The sequence below is a fragment of the Hylobates moloch genome, unplaced genomic scaffold (assembly GCF_009828535.3).
Source record: "Hylobates moloch isolate HMO894 unplaced genomic scaffold, HMol_V3 SCAFFOLD_19, whole genome shotgun sequence".
NCBI lineage: Eukaryota > Metazoa > Chordata > Mammalia > Primates > Hylobatidae > Hylobates > Hylobates moloch.
The window spans coordinates 78,028,091-78,051,114 of NW_026652294.1; the positions used below are offsets into that span (position 1 = coordinate 78,028,091).

A 23,024-nucleotide genomic window follows, 5' to 3' on the forward strand; every position below is an offset into this window, starting at 1 on the left:
GTCATGCTGCTTCATTTAATGAGATGGTCTCGACTTTCTTTACTGTTTAAAAACAATGTGAGGCCAGATGCAGTGGCTCATGCTTTTAATCTCAGCACTTTAGGAGGCCGAGGTGGGCAGATCATGAGGTCAGGAGATCGAGACCATCCTGGCCAACACAATGAAACCCCATCTCCATTAAAAATACAAAAAATTCGCAGGGCGTGGTGGCGGCTGCCTGTAGTCCCAGCTACGTGGGAGGCTGAGGCAGGAGAATGGCGTGAACCCGGGAAGCGGAGCCTGCAGTGAGCCAAGATCATGCCACTGCACTCCAGCCTGGGCAACAGAGGGAGATTCTGTTCTCAAAAAAAAAAAAAAAAGTCTCTCTGGCTTTATCTCTCCTTTCTTGTCACTACACGTATCACCTAGTCACCCAGCAGCTGTACTCAGAGTCAAGGACTAGAGCTTCTGCACCTGAGAAGAACCATCTCGGGCTCCCCGCCAGAAGAGCGCTTTGCCTAAGGAGGCCTCAAACTTCAGCCTCCCGACTTGCAATCTGAGTCGGGAGCCAAGCTGTGGAAGTGGACAAGCGCCCTCGGAAGATGCTGTCTCCCTGTTGGGGCCGACTGGCGCACTCACCCTCCCTGCTCAGCTCAATCCATCAGGGTGTGCTGCCACTGCCGTAAGTCAATTGGCTCGGGGCGGACAGCTGTCAGAGATGAATCAGGGACAAGGAAAAGAGCTTAATGAAATTTTATTTTGAAAATATGGCAAGAGTCTAAGGCACTTCAAACATTTAAATACATAGAGGACCAAAGTCAATGTGACACGGCATAAAGGAATCCATAAATACAAAGAGAACTACACTGTGTTTCTCTACAGGCAAATACAGAGCCACTTCCTCTAACAAACACAATCCAACCTTTATCATTAGAGTTGTGCAATTAATAAAAATGATAACGTTACATGTAGTTCTTCATGTCTTTAGTATGGAATATAAAAGTTTAAAATACTGTGTCAATTTCATAGATAACCCTTTTTATAAAAAGTCATATATTACATCTACCTAGCTAAAACCAAATGAGAATATTCTTTTGTAAGTTTCACACTTTCAGTTTTGTCTAGCCCAGGCCCAAGTTACTGATGATCAAATTGATCTCGACTTCCTTATTTTAAAAGAAGACAAAAGAAAAATCCAAAACTATGCTGGAATGAGATTTTGGAAGAGCTTTCTAATGGTTCCACATTTAGTAAATATAAATATTTGTGGAAAAATCTTAAAACATCTCAGTGAGAACCTGACACTTCTTTGTGAGAGTGAACAGAAGGTGCCCCTTCAGATCAGAATTCCCTATGACTGTACAAAATGGAGCAGAGACTCAACAGCAACAGAGACTGGGTTAAAGTGTGCCCTACACAGAAGATGGCCAGCAAGGAGGTGCGCGTGCCCAGGCTGGCAGTCTCTGCACTGTGAAAGCTTCAGCCTTTACCCCTGGGCTTGATGCTCCTGTTTGCTGGTGAGCTCAGGCACAATACATATACATTCAGTATCTGTCACCCCAACAGGAACAATTAGCAGCTTAATGGTGGCATGTAAATGGATGGTTATTTGCATACAATCAATCAAATGAACCTCGGTGGGTGGGGCCAGGAGACGTCTTCCTTCCAAGCCTAGGGGTGCCCTAGAGACCAGGAAAGGAAAAAAACTGGGGGTTAATAAGTGACCTCAGGCAGATGTGTACCCTGTGACATAGGATCTTGGCGCACCACAGCCAACAACCAGCTGTGAGCCCGAGCCAGGACAGCTCTGGCTGAGAACAGGGAACAGGTGTCCACAGCTCCAAGGCCAGCTGGGCTCAGCAGTGCTATGTCCGGCTGTCCTGGGAAGTCACCTTCCCACTCCGAGTGAACTGTGGACTACAGGCTGCCTGCCATCGGCTTCAGGAACAATGCCAGAACCATGGTGAAATATCCCCACGGGCTCGGGGGGTGCTATCTGGATAATGCTGCACAGAATCAAAACCTCCATGGGAAGCTGAGCATATGACTTGGAAAGACAAGCAAGGCCCAGCCTCTGCTAAAACATTCCTTCTCCTGCCTTCTGCAGGGCGGAGGCAGAAAGGATGAACCCTTAAGCTCCAGACTAAAACTTCCATTTTCTAAATCAACATAAAATCTGTCTCCCGTCAATTCCTGGAGGAAGGGGGTCCACCAGTCTGGTGGATTTCAGCCTATTTACAAATGCCGAAGCACAACACTGACCGGAGACTGGGCTTTTGCAAAGTTGACATGGGCATACAGAAGAACGGCGATGTCCTTGTGTCCTGCTTCCAGGGCGATCGAGAGCGCAGTGCTGCCATCCTTAAGATAAGATGGAAAGAACAAGCTATGTTGGGTTTCCCTAAACCTCCAGACAACCGAAAGGTAACAGAACAAAACACCCTCCAATAATTGGCAAGGTTCCCCAAATATCCCTACTCGTCCGGTCCTCTGGGAAACTTTTTTGGGACCCCTAACTGTGAAGGCCTGAGGATGTGAAGATGAATGAGGCAAGCCTCCACCTTCCAGAGGTCCCAGTTAAGAGGATTATCTTACTCAACCATTCTGCCCACCAGGAGGGGGAAGCAGAAGATGGGGATAGAAAGGTTTTTTTTTCTTCTAATTATGAATGACCAGGCAAGCAGCCGTAGTGTGTGTTTAGAGACTCTGCAATTTGCCAAAGATCTTTTACGTTTCCTCTTAGAGAGGGGACTGTGATGCTAAAACCCTAACCACCTCAGTTTAAGGCTACAAGTAACATCTGTGTGTAAGCACACAGTCCCAGTGGGTTGCACAGATCCATCTTCTGGAAATGAGGGGAAACACTATATATGGGTGAAAAAAGCTTCACTTAGCTGCTTGATTTCCATTAAATCTCCGGGATTTAAATGGATATAAAGGAGCATCAAGGGAAAGAACAACACAACTTGTTTTCTATCTAGTCTGTTTTGTGAGACAGGGTTTGTCTCCCAGGCATGATGACAGATCACTGTAGCCTTGACCTCCAGGGCTCAAGTGATTCTCCCGCCTCAACCTCCGCGGTAGCTGAGACTACAGGCGCATACCACCACACCTGGACGATTTTTTTTTATAGAGATGGGAGTCTCACTATGTTGCCTACGCTGGTCTTGAACTCCTGGGCTCGAGTGATCCTCCTGTCTCAGCCTCCCAAAGTGCTAGAATTACAGGAGTGACCCCCCATGCCCAGCCTATCTAGTCTTGAAATAAGGATTTCCCTCTGGTCAGCAGTAGCAGCAGCAGGACACAGTTCTCTTCGGTTTAATCTTACGATCCTTCCCCTCACATGCTTTGAAAGAGAATAGAAGTAAAATGAAATAAAAACCACAGCACAGCTAACAAACTCTTCTGGAAGAAAGAGAAGTCAGAAGCTCTCCCTCCCACACAGGGGAAGAAGGGAATCTGGTACAGCTATAGCTCCCGTGTGCTCCCGTGGAGATGGCTGAGTGTGAAGCTAGTCAGTCCCTCATATCAGTGAAAAACTCCGTGGTTTGTTCTCCCTACTGCCTTGGGCTCAGAAGGGTCTGACCTACAAAGGATATTTTCTTAACTTTTTGGTATTCTGAGCTGAAGAAGCTCTGATCCAAACCTGTGATCTATAGAGATAAGCTTTCAAAAACGGAACCAAGCCAGCCCGACCTCTGTGACCTTTAAACCGTCTCACTGCCTCCATGCCAGTTCCTACCTTCTCCCTATCACCACTCCTCTCCTTTGGCCTGGAGACACCCAGAATTACCCCCTTTGCTTGAGTTTCCCGGTCAAGGAGTTATCTGGAAATGTGGACAGCGTGGGAACTGGGAGAAGAGAGCAGAGTGGTGTTGATGGGACAGACTAAGGAGAAACGGGAAAATGCTTCAAGAAGTCAAGCTAGTCTGCAGGCTGTGGCATATGCTGTGTCACAAGCTACTCACTTTGATGGGTCACAGTGCCTTCACTTTGGGTGAGAAAGGTTCACTATAGTAGGAACTGGTTTTAGTCACCGTGTAACCCCAGCCTCTAATGATTAATAATCCAGATTTCCAGGTGGACCTGTTAGAAGTCACCTACACTGAATTTCATTCTGCAGCGCCAAATCCACTGATTCCCCTTTAGCAGAGGGGCTCTTGGACGTGCGCGTTAAATCACTTTTTCATTTCATGAATTTTTGGGGTAGGGCCTATTTATTCTGCTTTGAGTACTAGTTTATGAGAGTGTTAGTTTGCACACAGTAAGTGTAGCCAAGCTTGGCTGTGAAGGGAGGCGCCTAGATGGCGACACAAATCCAAGAGGAGAATAAAGGAGGATTTGGTCGCTCCTGGCCAAACAGCACTCCCAGAGCTCCCGCCCAGAGTCCCCCAGACCCCTGGCCAGGAGGCCCGATGGAGACAGCTTACGTTGTCCTCCAGGTGACCGTTGCAGCCGGGCTGGGCCAGCAGCAGCTTGACAATCTCTACGTGCCCATGCTCGCTGGCACACATGAGGGCCGTGGAGCCCTCGTCATCCTGGATGTTGACGTCAGCCCCACAGGCCAGCAGGCCCTTCACCATGTCTATCCGCCCGTGACTGACCGCCAGCATGAGGGCCGTCTGTCCCGCCTATGGGAAGAGATGACAGGGACTTCAGAAGTACATACTGAGCTGGCAGTGGGGGCCTATAGTGGGGCTGTGCTAGGGAAAGGGGGAAGAGCGGTGACAGAAGGGAAAGAACTGGCGATGGAACTACTTGGGGCAGGTGGTGGCAAGCAGGGAGAAACCAGCTTCCCGTGAGCTATGAGCTAAGGAGGGCATAAAGTAAGCAGCCAACTTTACTTCAGCGTGGAGGATGTCTCGGTATATTAAGGGGCTGGAAGTTCAGGTGGTGTTTAAAAGTCAAGCTGTGGGCCTGGAGTGGTGGGTCACACCTGTGACCCTAGCAATTTGGGAGGCTGAGGCGGGCGGATTGCCTGAGCTCAGGAGTTCAAGAGCAGCCTGGGCAACAATGAAACCCCATCTCTACTTAAAAAAAAAGCCAGGGGCCGGCGCGGTGGCTCACGCCTGTAATCCCAGCACTTTGGGAGGCCGAGGCAGGTGGATCAGGAGGTCAGGAGATCAAGACCATCCTGGCTAACATGGTGAAATCTTGTCTCCACTAAAAATACAAAAAATTAGCTGGGCGCCTGTAATCCCAGCTACTTGAGAGGCTGAGGCAGGAGAATGGCGTGAACCCCGGAGGCGGAGGTGGTTGCAGTGAGCCAAGATCGTCTCAAAAAAAAAAAAACAAAAAAACAAAAACAAACAAACCAGGTATGGTGGCGTGTGCCTGTTAGTCCCTACTACTCGGGAGGCTAAGGCAGGAGAATCGCTTGAACCCGAGAGGCAGAGGTGGTTGCAGTGAGCCAAGATCATGCCACACTGCACTCCAGCCTGGGTGACAGAGCAAGACTGTCTCTTTAAAAAAAAGTCAAGCTGTGAACACCTCCGGACCGGGGACACTGCCTGCTATGAAGACACTGCAACACAGAGACAGGAAGCAACAGTCCCTGAGTATCTGATGGGGATGCCCCATCATTTATATGTAGGGGAACTAACAGTATTTCCATTCAAACTATGCAAACAGAGGAAAGGCCAGACAAAGGAAGAGAAGTTTCCAGTGTGAAATTTAAGCCCTATTTCCCTGGTATGTTTGGTCAGCAAGGAGTACCAGGCAGTCCGTGGACTCAGGGCAGGCCTGCAAACAAGTGCACTGTGGTGGGAGCATGGCATCTATGCCTGCTCTGCCAGAGTGGCCACCGCAGTCCTGTATGCTGCCTGCCGGTCAGGGATGCATTCTTGAGCACAGGAACCGAGCACGCTAACCTGACTAGCTTTGGCATTCACATCCCCACAGCCAAAGAGTTCTTCCACAACCCGCATGTCCTTCTCTGCTTCCACAGCGGCGAGGGCCGCCAGCATGATGGGGGTGTAGCCTGCCTTGTTCTGATGATCCACATTACACACATCTGCCAAAAAAAAAAAAAGTCTCTTAGGAAGCAGCCTACCTTCTAACAGCAGCCGCTTACGGAGCCACTGAAGGGATGGTGTATATAGGGGCCCAGTGAAATGGCACCAACTGGCTGGAGACCTAGAGTGACTTAGAAGGAAACGTGAGATGTTTTCACACTAAACCAAAAACTTTTTTTTTTTTTTTTCCTATTTCACGAGACCTGAAACAACGGTATGCTTCTGCAGCATATCTTGTTTGCAACTGGTGGCGGAAATGCAATGGCTTAGACGTCTGGGTGGTTGTTCTAATGGTTGCTCTTGAGAATAAACGATCATATGGGATCTAGGCACTCAGCTGTGTTTAGGAAAGTGAAGCAGATAGTGAGCTACTCATGAAAGAAGTGTTTGTAAAGGCTTATGTACGGAACGTTGGACAGGGTGGTACCTACTTATCCAAACACTACTCATTCTGAGACTCTGAATTGACTATTCAGGCTTGTCGGGGGGATCCTGAGAAGCAGAATTCCAATCATATAACATCCAGCTCTAGAATTTATGGTCTGCTGAGAGCAAATGCAGTTAAGTCCCCTTAACAGACTCGATGAACCAGACTTTTTCTATTCCTGTAATTCTTAAGGAGTCTCTTCAGGGATTAAATTATCTTTCGGGCATTTAAAAGTTCCTTCAGCACTTTCTCCGAAATGACCGGAATGGTGAGTGTTAGAAAGCAGCTTTTATGTGGGACCAAATGTGAAGTTAAAATGTTTAGAATGCTTCTATCATAAAGGAAAAGAAAAGGTACCATGAACATTTACCTTAAAATCCCAAACAACTCCATACTAAGGACATGTTTTTAAAAGTGAGTGTTTTTTATGCAGAAAATAAAAGGCCCTGTGGTGGAGAAACAGGTGAGTGTGTGTGCGCTTTGGGGCTCCTCAGCATCTCGGACTTTGCTCTGCATCGATGCTGACGCATCCTAGATCTACACCTTATGGAGCCAGAATCTCAGCCTAGAAGGGGGAGCAGTAACAATTCATTAAGTGATTAACCCAAACCATCCAACAATGGAATTAAAATTATTTAATTTGCCAAGATGTTTTATCCAAGGGTATACTAAGCTGTTCCTGTCAGAAGTGATAGTGAAATCTTGTTTTCAGCTTCCCTGGATATTATCCACTTCTGTTTAAACAATCACTCCGGCTGACCGTATCACCAGCTCTGTTTATAGTCTGGAAAACCTGACGAGGAGCGGCTTGAAATTCCTTCCTGTAAGATGGAAGCAGTTATACCCTAACATGGCTCCAAAAATAGGGAACAAACACACTTAAAAGAGAAAACAAGGATAAATCTGCTTGGATTTCTTATCTGCATCAATTCCAAATTCCCAAAACAGAGCAGAAGAGATTGCACAGTGGATGAAGACAGAATTTCGGAAAATTGGAACAGTTTTATGGCATATTCTAAGTCAGGTTCACATTGTATCTTCATTAATCAGACTGAGATACTGTGAATTCTCTGTCACTAGAAGTAAAAATATGTATTACAAAAATTGAAAGATTTGGGGACTGTGTGGCACGGGGCTGCTCCATTTGAACAAGAGTTGAAAGCTCACAGTTTCTTGAGGGTACCATCTGTTTATGTGCCCCTCCCTCACTTCATGTCTAAGACGTCCACTGGCTCTATTCTGGGATAGCAAGTTTCTACTATTCTATTATGGTTGAGAGACAAGAATAATATGCCCTTTGCTCTATGCTGTTTCCCTAATAACAGTATATTTTGGTAAGAATAGGGATCGTTTGACCATCTGCTATGGTGGCTTTGCTTAGTCCCCATCTTGACTAACCACACACACTTATGCAAGGATAGCAGTCACGGGGTAAGGACAAATCAAGTGGTCCACAAGCTCCAAGGCTGTGACCCTGGGCCTGTAAGCAGCACTCTGCCTCCTGACTGCAAACCGGCCAAGCCTGCATGATTCAGCTCAGGAAGGAACGTGAGTCATGCTTCTTACCCAGGGATACGCCTCTCACTGAATGCAGCTGAACTGCAGCAAGAAGATCCTCAAAACCTCCTTTCAAAACAGATCTAGAATCTGTGTCACCCAGTTTTGTTTAAACTTCAAGCCTCTTGAATGACTCAAGAAAATTCTTGCCATGTCATGTGGAAAAGCAATAAAAAGGATTTTAGCATGGTCAGAGAATTCAGGAGTGGCTCAACCACGTTCTCTGAGATGAGTCACAACCCAAGTGCTGTTAGAGAAGAGAAGGGGTGGAAGAGCAGCCAACATACCAGCATCCAACAGCAGCTTCACAATCTCGAAGTTGGAGTGGGACACGCTGTAATGCAGGGCTGTGTTGCCGTTGCCGTCTGCCAAGTTGATGACATAGCGGAGGACCTCTGGGGAGACGGCCTCAAAAGCAGCTATGTAGTCCCCCACCATGGCTGGAATGGCTGACTTCTGACTGGACACGCGGAACCACTCGTGCTGGAGGGTGTTCAGACAGAACCTCTGCCAAAACACCGAGTGGCCGTTAGTTCTTCTATTTATAGACTTTTTGAGACCTAGCTGAAAGCCAAAGTAACCTGTCCTTTTATAGTCAAAGTATATATGCAGTTAGAATCTGCTCTCAAAAACCAACAGCCCTAAGAGAAGCTTCAAACACCAAACTGGGACATTCCTCCTGATTTTAAACCACACGTAGATTCTAATGTCTACAAAGAAGACCAGACAGCACCGTGCAGAAACAGAGGCTCTGGAGCCAGACCACCGAGTTTCCAATGCAGGCTCTGCTACCTAAAAGCTTTATGACCCTAAGGAAGTTATTCTTCTTCCATTTCCTCATCTGAAAAGTTGGATAATACCATTCTTTCATAGTTCTTGTGATGAGAACAAACACTAAGGCTTGACTCAGTTTATTAAGCTATTAATATTATGTAATCATACTGGCCTTGCGAACAATTTTCATAGAAATTAGGAAGAAATTAAGCAGCCTACACTGAATTATGCTGCTTCCTTCCTATCCAGACCAAGCTCACCTCCTTCAACTCCTTAGCACAGCACTAGGTTTGGAGACCGTACGTGTGTAGCCAACCCAATTCCCATCCCAGTCCCAAATACAACTGTTCAACCATGGAAAGGGAAAATAAAAAGGAAGCCTGTCTGGAACTAATTTCATTTTCTCATCAGCTCCCCTCTGACTTCCTTAGGCTGTGGACACATGAAGAAGGCACTTGCTTTGTGGATGATCAACTCAAACCTGGGTCACATGAAGCTCAGTGGAGACTGAGCATAGTCAGTTCTGGTGATGAGGATGACTACAGTGTCTTTCCAATGGGCCTTCCTTCATATGAGTTTAATATTCATTTCTGCAGTGCTTACTCTTTAAAAATATATCAAAGAAAGACAGCCTATGTCAAAAGCACCAGAACCCAAGAAGTCCTCTTCCTGTAGAAAAGGTAGAGTTGGGATTACAGAGCTTCCGTCTCTTTATCATCCTGCTACTGATTATTTAGTTTTAAGCATTTCAATCACATTTTGGGTCACCTGAAAAGTGTCCTTTTTTTTTCTGTATTTTATATATTCAGATTCCTGTTTCTTTGCAGTTGTCACACTGAAAGAAGGAAAATTATGTCTTCTGGTCATCCTAACTCTATTACTGCTAAATAACTGGTGTCCTGACATAATTATCTAGCCCTGGCATTGTGTTCACTCGTCTACTACTTTTCACAACACAATACTTTAAACACTTTCACACCAAACGAAAATTCAATTAAAAAGATGTACCCATCACAGTCTGTGTGGATGACACCATGCTCGGCAATTTGGAGGATGCAGGAAAACAGAATCCTTCCCAAAGGCCAAGTAACCTAGTATTTTGAGAACAGTGAAACAAAAGTATACTATGGCTATAAAATCTGGGGTTGTAAGGCACCAGTTTTAAGTTTAGGTTAAACCTGATGGGAAATACTGACACTGCAGTGAGATTTTATGGTTTTACTAGTGACCAGGGTATAGCCACGTATTTTCATGAATACAAATCCAAGAATTTCAATATGTAGTTCTATGTTTCCCCTTGACTAGGAATTTTTTTTTGTTTGTTTGAGAGAGGGTGTCACTCTGTCTCCCAGGCTGGAGTGCAGTGGCATGATCACGGATCACTGCAGCCTCAACTTCCTGGGCCTCCAGCTATCTTCTTGCCTCAGCCTCCCAAGTAGCTAGGACCATGGGTACATGCCATCATACCTGGCTAATTTTTGTAGAGACAGGGTTTTGCCACGTTGCCCAGGCTGGTCTCAAACTGAACTCCTGGGCTCAAGTGATCCACTGCCTTGGCCTCCCAAAATGCTGGGATGACAGGTGTGAGTCACTGTGCCTGGCCTTGACCAGGAATTTTATTTAGTACAGCTGGTCCTCTGTAGCTACAGGTTCCATTTCCATAGATTCAACCACCGGCAGAGTGAAAATATTTGAAAAATATGTAACACAAAACGATACAGTATAACAACTATTTATATGGCATTTATATTGTGTTAAGTTTTGAGGCCAGGTGTAGAGGGTCACGCCTGTAATCCCAGCACTTTCGGAGGCCCGGTGGCTCACGCCTGTAATCCCAGAACTTTGGGAGGCCGAGATGGGCAGACCACAAGGTCAGGAGATTGAGACCATCCTGACTAACACGGTGAAACCCCGTCTCTACTAAAAATACAAAAAAATTAGCCAGGTGTTGTGGTGGACACCTGTAGTCCCAGCTACTTGGGAGGGTGAGGCAGGAGAATGGCCTGAACCCGGGAGGCAGAGCTTGCAGTGAGCAGAGATCACGCCACTGCACTCCAGGCCTTTTTTCAAACGGAGTCTCACTCTGTCACCCAGGCTTGAGTGCAGAGGTGCAATCTTGGCTCACTGCAACCACCACCTCCTGGGTGCAAGCAATTCTCCAGCCTCAGACTCCCGAGTAGCTGGGATTACAGGGGTGTACCACCATGCCTAGCTGACTTTTTGTATTTTTAGTAGAGACAGGGTTTCACCATGTTGGCTAGGCTCGTCTCGAACTCCAGACCTCATGTGATCCGCCCACATCGGCCTCCCAAAGTGTTGGGATTATAGGAGTGAATCACTGCACCTGCTCCTGTATTAGGTATTATGATACAGAAATGATTTAAAATATATGGCAGAATTTAAAGTATATGTATAGTTTATATGCAAATACTACACCATTTTACATAAGGGACTTGAGCATCTGTGCATTTTGGTATCCTTAGGGGATCCTACATTTTCTCAATGCACTAATAAAAAGAAAAAGACAGCTGTCAACCAGTGGGTTAGTCTGGCCTAAGAAAGAATGTGCACATAACTTCAACACAAGAGAATATGTCATTCTTGGCCATGGTGTCAGATTAACCATTGCCATAGAAATACTTATGTGTCCTATGTTGTACCATTCATGATCACTAAGGCAACCACAAACTCTTTGCTGTTTGCTCTGAATCTCTTAGACTGCGAGATGACAAGTGCAGTTATTTTTATGTTTAAAAATAGTGGCCGCCTGCATTGCACATCAGAGCATAACATACAGTTTCATAACTGAAAGGAATGCTGACCTCGGCCCAGATAGGTTTCTTTTAAAAACATATGCTAACTTAAAAAAAAAAAAAAAAATTCTTGGATGCTGCTCCCTGGATCTTACTGTTCTATAAATAGAAATGAAATATGCAGAAAGATGACGACTGACTGCAATTAGCCCTCCTTTCTGTCTGCACGTGTATGCCTCACATCCCTCCACCCCCAGAAAGTCCAGGGTGGGTAAAGGGTGTCCGAAGTTGGGCCTCAAGGAGACACTGGCAGTGTGATCCAGGGAGCAAGACCACATGATGTCCACCCAGCCCACTCATGCTCGAAACAGTTCAGGAGAAAAGCACTCAAGCAACAACTCAGGCAGCCTACAGCTGGCCTTGACAATGAGCCCACTCATGCACTTTGTACACACAGGGGATGGTGTCTGCAGGTCAGACTCACCATATCTTTGCTGGTCAAAGCTTTGGGGTCATTTATAGTATTTTTCAGTAAGTTGCATGCAGACAACATCTTTTCACTTAATTCATACCTGAAAGGGAAAAAAAGAAGTTATGATTGGTCACAAGAAGAAAATCATTATTTCAACCCAAATATGTAATTTTTTTTTTTTTGAGACATAGTCTTGCTCTGTCGCCCAGGCTGGAGTGCAGTGGCATGATCTTGGCTCACCGCAACCTCCACCTCCTGGATTCAAGCAATCCTCCTGCCTCAGCCTCCCTAGTGGATTCAAGCAATCCTCCTGCCTCAGTCTCCCTAGTAGCTGGGACTACAGGTGTGCACCACCAGGCCCGGCTAATTTTTGTATTTTTAGAAGAGACGGGGTTTCACTATGTTGGCCAGGCTGGTTTTGAACTCCTGACCTCAGGTGATCCACCTGCCTTGGCTTCCCAAAGTGCTGGGATTACAGGTGTGGGACACTGTGCCCAGCTTCAACTTTTAAAAATATATTTTTAAAAGGCAAGTGGCCCCAAGCCAGCCTAGGCAGGTCATTATGGCACAAGGTGCTTGGGTGGAGGCAGCACAGGCATTCTTAGGGGTCCGAGGGTTACGTCCACTGTGCAGAGGAACACCTCCAGCCAGAGATTAAGGCCTTTTTTGGGACGGTGACATTCGGCTTCACCAATTGGCCTTTATGACATTCTGGAATAACATTTAGCGATTTTTTTTTGCCATTTTTTTTTTTTTTTTTTTTGAGACAAGGTCTCACTCTGTTGCCCAGGCTGGAAGTGCAGTGGCGCAATCACGGCTCACTGTAGTTTTGCTGTCCCAGACTCAAGCAATCTTCCTACCTCAGCCTCCCAAGTAACTGGGATTACACGTGTGTGCCACCACACCCGGCTTTGTATTTGTAGAGACAGGGTTTCACCATGTTGCCCAGGCTGGTCTCGAACTCTTGGGCTCGAGCTATCTGCTTGCCTGCCTCAGCCTCCCAAAGTATTGGGATTATGGGTGTGAGCCACTGTGCCCAACCTGTTCTAAATTTTTTAAAAATATTTTTAATCTTAAGGGCGTTGAAGGAGACCCAAATTACCTTTTTTCTGAGACAGGGTCTTGCTCTGTCACCCAGACTGGAGTGCATGGGCATGATCATGGCTCACTGCAGCCTCAGCCTCCAGGGTTCAAGTGATCCTCCTACCTTATCCTCTGGAGCAGCCAGCATGTGACACCATGCCCAGGTAATTGATATTTTTGTAGGGATGAGGTCTTACTATGTTGTCCAGGCTAGTCTCAAACTCCTGTGCTCAAGCGATTCTCTTGCCCTGACTTTACACAAATTACCATATATCCATTGTGCTGACCAGTAAACCACACATCTGAACCCACATTTGGTGACTCAAGTGTTTAACCCAAATGAAAAGTAAAAAAATGACATATGGTATATAAATTGAATCTCAAAGCTGTTAAACAGCCATGTGAAACACTTGGAAATATAAACTAAAAACACTTACCTTGTGTTAATGCAGTTAAACTTTCATTTGCCAAATTAAATAGAGGTAAGTTTTCTGAAACGTTCTGTTTATATTTCACATAGTGAAAAACCATACTGAAGTTTCCATCTTTTCTATTCTCTATTTCATGAGCATCAAATCCTTATCTAATGGTCTTGAAAACTTACATTTTGAGGCACACGTTTCAGCCAACCAGAGTGTTTTTCAGCTACTATTTATGATATACCCAACTCCATTCTTGTGGCATTCCTGATCATTCAATGTGTAACAAAATACAAAGATGTAAGTGATATGCATCATCTTTACAGTAAATGTGATCTTTGGCTGAGGTCTCATCTACACCATCATCCCGTAATAATGATACTGACACCTCTATCAAGATAAATGGCTAAACATAAAATCTGAAATCTTAAAGTATGCGGGCCACCAAAAAATTAAAATGTCTTTAAATATAAGGTGAGGTGTTCAAACAATAGAAATTTTAGTGGATTGTGGTTCCATATATTAAATTATATAGCAGAGTTAAGGTTTCAGAAAACAAGGGTGATTAGGTATCAGGCCATTCTACCATAAGAGATCAAAGAGTTGCGATACTCTGCACTTGTATCTATTAGTATCTGAAGATGTGTATACCTCTGAGGAACAGATAAAAGCAAACATTTAATTACAAAAGCTCTGAACTGGCCAACTCTATTGCCAAAGTACATTAAATGTGGGAGGGGCAAGGGACGGAAGGGGAATGTACCACACCTCTCTCTGATTTCCACCTTCTCAGGTTCACATTCTTGAACCTGCATTTCATCTTCCACCCTGGCAGACTTGAAACCTTCAATATTAACTGCATGGTGCCCTTCTGCCATTCCCCGAGTGTCTTCATCCTCCTCCTCTTCCTCTTCTTCAAGAGGATACTCAATGACATCACACTCGTCATCTGACTCGGAAGAAGAGCTTTCATCTGAGCTGGAATCATCACTTGAAGTTGTTTCATACCTAGGTGGCAATTGGGATTTCAGGAGATGCAAGGTGTGCTCACAAAGACCCAGTGATAGAAATTTCTATGAAGGGATTTGCTAATTGACTCCAGAAATTTCACTAATGGTTTTAGATCCTGCACTTAGAAGTTCAAAGTAAGGTCTATTTAAATGCCTGGTGGTTTTGAACGGATTCTAACTTAAATTGGTAATCGGTATCATATAAGCGACGTATCATGTAACACTTGTTAAAGAAAATAATGGCATCTCCGGCTTAGTATAAATCAAGAGAAAATATACTTTATGGAAAACAGATGGGTAAGTGCTAACTTTTTGTCCCCCCCCACCCCATTTCTTCCTATTTCATCTCCCAGTAGCAAGGTCAATAGATTACACAGGCAATCAAGAGTTTCTCTGGTGTATGTCCTCCAAAGTCTCCTGGCCATTATCACTGAATAAAACTTCTAAGATCTGGAAAACAGGCACCATAAGGTTAAACCCTAATGGTACACTTTGCTATAAACATCTTAACTAACTTTGTATTATCTCTTTCTTGTGGGGGCCATGTATCAATTCATTGATTTCATTCAATTGTAGGACAACAAAGGGGCTTAACTATGTACGTGGGCCAATGGCAAGAGAAGGAACAAACAATAACCATTCTATTTAGGAAGCAAACTGGTGATGTGGTTATCAATTGTGAAAGGCCCTACAATTTGGGTCGTAAACATGGAGAGCTAAGCAAAAGGACCCATTTTGAAGGAATAGATGATGATCGTTGGCCCAGAGAGTGATGCTCTCAGTCTTTCTGCTCAATTGTGAGTTCTCATATAGGTAAGTACAAGTTGTCCAACACAGTGCAGGAAGCCTGCTGCGTTCGCTGAAGACTATTTCTTTCAGATCAGAGGTGAGGAGATGTAAACTGCTCGGCTTCATCACGTATCCTTAAGAGAGTGACAAATCCTTAAAGACAGCACCAGAGGAGGAAAGAAAAGCCCAAATGCACCTTTCTGCCTTTCTGAGGAGGGAATCTTCCATCACTGTGCTGTGGCCGCTTCCCCGACTAGGCACCTTGAAATGTGACTTAGGCAGGAGGCAAAGGAGACTGACAGCATTAGCCTCTAGAACCACCATCTTTCCTTACCCTCCATTAATGCCAACAAACTGAAGATTCTTTTTTGCGCCATTTGAATCTTTGTTACCGTCTTTCTTCTTCATGATGGACTTCAGTGTACTTTCATTGTTTCTACATGCTGTGAAAAAGTGAAGGCAATAAAAATGAAAACTCACACTCATACATGTTAAATGATCTTTTTTCCTGTACAGTTCTTTTCTCATGCATGTAAATGTGGATCTTGGCATATATATGTGAGAAGTTTCCACAAAATTCAACGGGAAAGTGTGTGCATGCAAAGAAAATAATTCAAAGTTCCATTACTAACATTCTTCACATGGGAAAAAAATCAATTAGTACTTCCAGACATAACAAAGCCGGCGAAAATTGACATTTGTATCCGGCTTTATTGCTTATAAAGTGATGTCGTGTCTCATGAGCCTCAACGGCCATTTATGCACTAAACAGGGATTATTATTTTTCTTCAGCTGAGATAACCTGAAAAAACTTAAGCCTGCCAGAATGTGAACAAAATGCTATTTAAAATATTTCATAATTTGTAATACCAGGTAAGCTTTCTTGTACAGCTTTCTTTCTTTGGTAATTTTGAGACAGTGTCTCTGTGACCCAGACTGGAGTGCAGTGGCGTGATCTCAGCTCACTGCAACCTTCACCTCCCAGGTTCAAGTGATTCTCCCACCTCAGCCGCCCGAGTAGCTGGGACTACAGGTGTGCACCACCACGACTGGCTAATTTTTGTATTTTTTAGTAGAGACGGGGTTTCACCATGTTGGCCAGGCTGGTCTCGAACTCCTGGCCTCAAGTGATCTGCCTGCCTTGGCCTCCCAAAGTGCTGAGATCACAGGTGTGAGCCACCATGCCCAGCCTCTTTGGTAACCTTATTTAAAGATATTCTGGGCCTACCTTCCAAACAACGATATTAAGTTTCTTCCAGGTCAATTTAAAGGTACATTGACATTAAATTGGAATGCTGGCAATGCTGGCCCTAGAATCCTGATGCCAATGACTGTGAGAAAAGTTACCATAGAGGCCGGCGGCGATCTGGTCGTCTGTCAGGTTCACTGGAGACAGCGTACCTTCCTGAGTCGGGAAGGCATCCAGGCTGCTGATGGGCTTTCCTTCTGAGGTCCCCACTTCTTGCTCAGGCTGGCATGTCTGGGAGCTTAAGGGACTTCCTGACTGAAGGCCTCCACACTTACAGGTATATCCCAAATAATTGCCTATCAGGAGAAAGAAAGGTACAGAGTGTGTGATGCTAGGACTGAAAAAGCAGGCTTAAAAAAAACAACTCTTACAATTCATAATTTAAAATGGGACTATTATCCCAGCCACCAAAACTCAGAAGCCCCTTTGACTCTTCACCTTTCCTGATTTCATCAGCATAGGCAGACTGCCGAGCCTCGTCATTCTAACTCCACAGCACCTCTTCTTTTCTCTCTGTTTTGGCTGCTACCATCGTAGCCTTGGTTTCTAGTCATGGAAGTAGTATTCTTACTGCCCCTCTTCCATTACTATTTCCACTCTGGCACAATGCTTCAGAGCATTACTCCCAGCCCGCTCCAATGCCATCGTCACTCTAGCTAAAACAAAATGTGACAACGCCTAAAAAGCACCCACTGCTCAGGAAATGTAGTCCACCCTGCAGAGCCAGAGATTCTAATCCATAACCTGGTACTGGCTGACCCCCCCAACTTCATTTCCCACTCCTCCTGTCATCCTTACTGGGACAGGGACTGTATCCCATTAAGTGCCAGTACTCGTTGTATAGAGATGCAGGTCTCTTGTTTCCTGGCAGCATGCCTCAGCTTATGCCCTTTTACTACCTGGAATACCTTTCTTCACCCATCTTCACACAGCTGCACCCTCCCATCACTGCCTCTTCAGACCCTTCCCTCATCTCCTTCACTAACAATGTTCTTGCCCTGAACTCTCACAGCCCATCTTTTGTACCTTCTCCTGGGATCTGTCATACAATGTACAAGATGACTTGTATGATGGTTTTAGACTCCCTTGTAGATGGTAAATATTTCGAGGGCATCAAACAGTTCTGATCAACTTTGTTTCTCTTACCAAATCTACTAGAGTGCTTTTGTATATGTTAGCCACTTGAAATCTGTTCACTGACCGAAGCAATTTGGATTAAATAATATTTTGTAATTAATGTATACAGATATGTCAATGAAAAGAGTCAAACTCTGTAAAAAAGAGGTTTACTCTGAGCCAAGTATGAATGACCAAGGCCGAAAGCACAATCTCACAAGGTCCTGAGAACATGTGCCCAAGGTGGCCGGGTTATGGCTTAATTTTATACATTTTAGGGGACTAGAAGTTACGGGCAAACACAAATCAATACATGTAAGGTGTACAGTAGTTTAGAAAGGTGGAAGAACTCAAACAAGGGTGGGCTTCCAGGTCTTGGGTAGATTCAAAGATACTCTGATTGGCAAATGGTTGAAAAAGTTAACTTACTATCTAAAGGCCTGGAATCAACAGAAAGGAGTGTCTGGGTTAAGATAAGGGGTTGTGAAGACCAAGGTTCTTATTATGTAGATGAAGCCTCCAGGTAGCAGGCTTCATCTACATAGATGGTAAATGTCTCTTTTCAGACCTAAATAGGTACCAGACTCTTAATCTCTCCTGGATTAGGAAAAGGCCTGGACAGGTAAGGGGATTCTCTACATAATGTAGATATTCCCCACAAGAGACAGCCTTGCAGGGCCATTTCAATATACATCAAAGAGGCCGGGAGCAGTGGCTCATGACTGTAACCCCAGCACTTTGGGAGGCCAAGGCAGGTGGATCACCTGAGGTCAGGAGTTCAAGACCAGCCTGGTCAACACGGTGAAACTCCATCTCTACTAAAAATACAAAAATTAGCCAGGCATGGTTGTGGGTGCCTGCAGTCCCAGCTACTTGGGAGGCTGAGGCAGGAGAATGGCTTGAACCCAGGAGGTGGAGGTTGTAGTGCTGAGATTGTGCCATTGCACTCCAGCCTGGGTGACAGAGTGACAGAGACTCCATCTCAAGAAAACAAAAGAAACAAAACAAAACAAAAAACAAAATACATCAAAGAAATATATTTTAGGGTAAAATACTTCAATTTCTTTTAGGGTCTGCTATCTGTCATGTGATGCTATAGTAGAGTCAGGTTGGAATTTGTTATCTTATTGGTATAAAGAGTCTGTTTGTCACTCCTAAGATTTCTGTTTTAATGTTAATGCTGGTCAGTTGTGCCTGAATTCCAAAGAGAGGAGGGTATAATGAGGCATGTTTGACACCTCCTTCCCATCATGGCCTGAACTAGTTTTTCAGGTTTACTATGGAATCCCCTGGCTGACAGGAGGGATCTATTCAGTTGGTTAGGGGGCTTAGAGTTTTATTTTTGGTTTACAGATATATCATAGAATTTTCAATGGGGGTGATGTGGAAAAATGTTTGTAATATATGGTTAATTGAAAAAAGCAGATAATAAAATTCCATGTATTGTGTGATCCTATTAAAATACGTTACCATGCACACACACACACACACACACACACACACACACACACACGAAAAGTTACCTGCCTCTGTGCTAAATGAAACAGCTATGGTAGTTTTAATCTTTCCCTGGATTAGGCTGGGCACGGTGGCTCATGCCTGTAATTCCAGCACTTTGGGAGGCTGAGGCAGGTAGATTACTTGAGGTCAGGAGTTTGAGACCAGCCTGGCCAACATGGTGAAACTCCATCTCTACAAAAATACAAAAATTAGCTGGGCATGGTGGTGAGTGCCTATAATTCCAGCTGCTCGGGAGGCTGAGGTAGGAGAATCACTTGAACCCGGGAGGCAGAGGTTGCTGTGAGCCAAGATCATGCCACTGCACTCCAGCCTGGGCGGCAGAGCGAGACTCTGTCTAAAAAATAATAATAATTTCCTTGGATTTGCCATTTTTTCTATCGTGAATATGGGTTAACTGTGTTCAAAATCACTTTTAAAAATGAAAAATTATTTCACTTAATTGTCTAAAAGTTTTATCCTAAGGATGTAAAAAAGATACAGAAGGCTATTGTTTCCATGTTTAAAACAGTAAAAAGAGGCAGACAATCTGCTTATAAGAAACAACCATATAAGCACTGGTATATTTATACAAAGGAATTCTATATGGCCATTACAAATCTTGATATAGGAGAATATTAATATAGAAAGCTGAACATGATGTGTATTAAAAATAGGTCATACAATAATATGGAGAAAATAAACCTACTTTGGTAAATAATTTTTTATTTTAATTGAGAGAGAGTCTCGTGCTGTTGCCCAGGCTGGAGTGCAGTGGCACGATCTTGGCTCACTGCAACCTCTGCCTTCTTGGTTCAAGAGATTCTTGTGCCTCAGCCTCCCGAGTAGCTGGGATTACAGGCACCTGCCACCATGCCTGGCTAATTTTTGTATTGTTAGTAGAGACGGGGTTTTACCATGTTGGCCAGGCTGGTCTTGAACTTGTGACCTCAGGAAATCTGCCCCCCTTGACCTCCCAAAGTGTTGGGATTATCGGCATGAGCCACCGCGCCTGGCCTTATTTTCAATTTTTGTCTCAGTTGAAGTTTTTTTCTTTCGAGACGGAGTCTTAACTCTGTTGCTAGGCTATAGTGCAGTGGTGTGATCTTGGCTCACTGCAACCTGGGCCTTCCCAGTTTAAGCAATTCTCCTGCCTCAGCCTCCCGAGTAGCTGGGGCTACAGGCACATGCCACCATGCCCAGCTAATTTTTGTAGTTTTAGTAGAGACTCAGTTTCACCATGTTGGCCAGGTTGGACTCGAACTCCTGACCTCAGGTGATCCACCCGCCTCAGCCTCCCAAAGTGCTGGGGTTACAGGTGTGAGCCACTGCGCCCGGCCTCTCAGTTCAAGTTTAATGGAAACTAGAAAAGATCAATGGGCTGATTCCCTCTAATGATACATCACACAAATCAGCGGCCTGCCCCACAACACCGCTCAGACCATTCCCACCAAGAGAAGAAAGGATGGCCTCTCCACCCCTTGTAGGAAAGGCCTGCCTTATAACACACCAGAATTTATCTGAATCTGAAGTCTTACGTTTTACTCATGGGAAAAAAAAACACAAAAGAGGTTTTGTTCTCATTGCTGCCTACTGGCATTAGTAAATAATTATATTTACATATATACGTATTAGAAAAATCATGGAAGGATATACAGGAAACCCGTTTAACACTGCTTTGCTAAGGCTAAAGAGTCACAGGCTACTATAACTTTTTTCTTTTTGTCTCTAGTATTTCCTAAATTATACTTTATAAACATAAATTACTAACAAAAATTAAACATTTAAATCTACTCACAATGTCAGGTGATTACAACTTTATCCCTTTCAAAGTAAAGCTCTGAAATCTCTTAGATTCTTAGAAGAAAAGCAGCTTAAGTGTTGATTGCATTTTGAGGCAATTTGAAGAAAAAGAACTAATAACGAGCCCTAAAACTGCTCTGAGTTCTATTCTTCATAAGAATCACCTGTGACATTGGCTAAAATGCAGATTCCCAGGCACATGCTACCAAAAGATCATTCTGTAGTTCTGGGATGGGGGCCAAGTGATGGCATTTCTGACATTCCCCACCACCTACAAGAATCACTGATGCAGGTGGCCCACTCTGAAAACTGGTTTAGAACAATGACGCTATAATAAAAGAGTGAGAGGTGGTAAAAAATTCAACGTAAGGGGTTAGAGATCATCTTAAAAAAAATTTTTTTTTTTTTTTGAGACAGAGTCTTGCTCTGTCACCCAGGCTGGAGTGAGGGCTGTGGTGCCATCTCAGCTCACTGCAACATCTGCCTCCTGGGTTCAAGCGATTCTCCTGCCTCAGCCTCTCAAGTACCTGGGGCTACAGGTGTGCACAACCATGCCTGGCTAATTTTTGTATTTTTAGTAGAGACCGAGTTTTACCATGTTGGTTAGCCTGGCCTCAAACTCCTGACCTCAAGGGATATCATCTAAATTTTAATTCTCATACTGCCAGCTAAGGATTCTGAAGGCCAGCTAGGTTCAGTGACTTGCCCGGGGCCACAGAGCTGAACTAGAACTTACATTTCCTAATTCTGTGAACAGTCCCTTGTCCACAAATCAACAGCACAATGCTTTCTCCTTTAGCTGTGGGACACGGGGGCTACCTGGAAGATTCCTTTACAACTCCAACTTCCTCCTCAACACACATACACACAATACTGAACTCCGCAATCCAAACAATGTTTAACACTATGTGACCTGATGTCCCCTATGTGTCCCCTAACTGCAAATATGAAATGCCTAATGTACCTTTGACTTATTTTAAGCAAAGTAAATAAAGCAGGGCATTTATCTTCATTTTTCCTTCTCCAAGTCCGTTCATCATTACTTAGAAAATATTGCAGCGGCCTCCAGAAAGTCTCACTAGTTAATCACTGAGTGCCAGAACACTCTTTTTTTTTTTTTTTTTTTTGAGGTTGAGTCTCGCTCTGTCACCCAGCCTGGAATGCAGTGGTGCAATCTTCGCTCACTGCAACCTCCACCTCCCGGTTCAAGCGATTATCCTGCTTCAGCCTCCTGAGTAGCTGGGATTACAAACGCCCACCACCACACCCAGCTATTTTTTGTATTTTTAGTAGAAATGGAATTTTACCATGTTGGCTAGGCTGGTCACGAACTCCTGACCTCAAGTGATCCGCCTATCTCGGCGTCCCAAAGTTCTGAGATTACAGGTGTGAGCCACTGCGCCTGGCCACCAGAACACTCTTTTTAGAGAAATGCTTGTACGAAGCATTTTCCTCTTCAATAACCAACAATGACTTTTTAAACGCAAATACATGATAGTTTTGACTATTATTGAAACCATAAACATATACAAAAGTAGATAATAGTTTAATAAACTCCTGTCTTCCCATTACTAGCTTCAACAATGATTACAAAATATCTGGTTTCCCTGATAACTCCCTCTGCCCACTCACACTGGATTATTTTGAAGCCACAGCTAGAGACTCTATCATTTTCATCCATAAATATTTCAGTATATGTCCATAAAAGAACTCTAAAAAATGCAAACCATTGAGGTTAAAACTATCAAATCTTAAAAAAAGATAATTATGATTATCACATAATCCAGTCAGTATTCAAATTTCTCCAATAGTCATTTTTTTTTTTGATATGCCATCTCACTCTGTCACCCAGGCTGGTGTGCAGTGGCATGATCTCAGCTCACTGCAACCTGTCTCCCAGGCTCAGTCAATCCTCCCACCTCAGCCCCCCCAAGTAGCTGGGACCACAGACGTACACCACCATGCCTGGCTTTTTTTTTTTTTTTGTATTTTTAATAGAGATGGGTTTCACTATGTTGCCCAGGCTGCTCTCGAACTGCTGGGCTCAAGCTATCCACCCACCTTGGCCTCTGAAAGTACTGG

At 44.3% G+C, this 23,024-nt stretch overlaps 1 protein-coding gene across 10 annotated transcripts in view; it reads right to left on the bottom strand.

Moving 5' to 3' along the window:
• Window positions 1-717: 717 nt before the first annotated feature.
• Window positions 718-23,024, bottom strand: part of KANK1 (KN motif and ankyrin repeat domains 1) — a 242,971-nt gene continuing 220,664 nt past the window's right edge. For 5 of the 10 annotated variants that reach the window (XM_058431523.1, XM_032138184.2, XM_032138188.2 and 2 more), the window contains 9 exons: window positions 16,625-16,822; window positions 15,612-15,720; window positions 14,247-14,486; window positions 11,989-12,076; window positions 8,265-8,484; window positions 5,850-5,992; window positions 4,410-4,610; window positions 2,242-2,340; window positions 718-1,661 (listed from right to left, as the gene is read on the bottom strand). In XM_058431523.1, the coding sequence (XP_058287506.1) occupies window positions 1,599-1,661; window positions 2,242-2,340; window positions 4,410-4,610; window positions 5,850-5,992; window positions 8,265-8,484; window positions 11,989-12,076; window positions 14,247-14,486; window positions 15,612-15,720; window positions 16,625-16,822 (1,361 nt within the window). In that variant the 3' untranslated portion in view covers window positions 718-1,598. The remainder of the gene's footprint in view (window positions 1,662-2,241; window positions 2,341-4,409; window positions 4,611-5,849; window positions 5,993-8,264; window positions 8,485-11,988; window positions 12,077-14,246; window positions 14,487-15,611; window positions 15,721-16,624; window positions 16,823-23,024) is intronic. The other 5 variants (XM_058431525.1, XM_058431524.1, XM_058431527.1 and 2 more) reach the window with 3 other exon arrangements.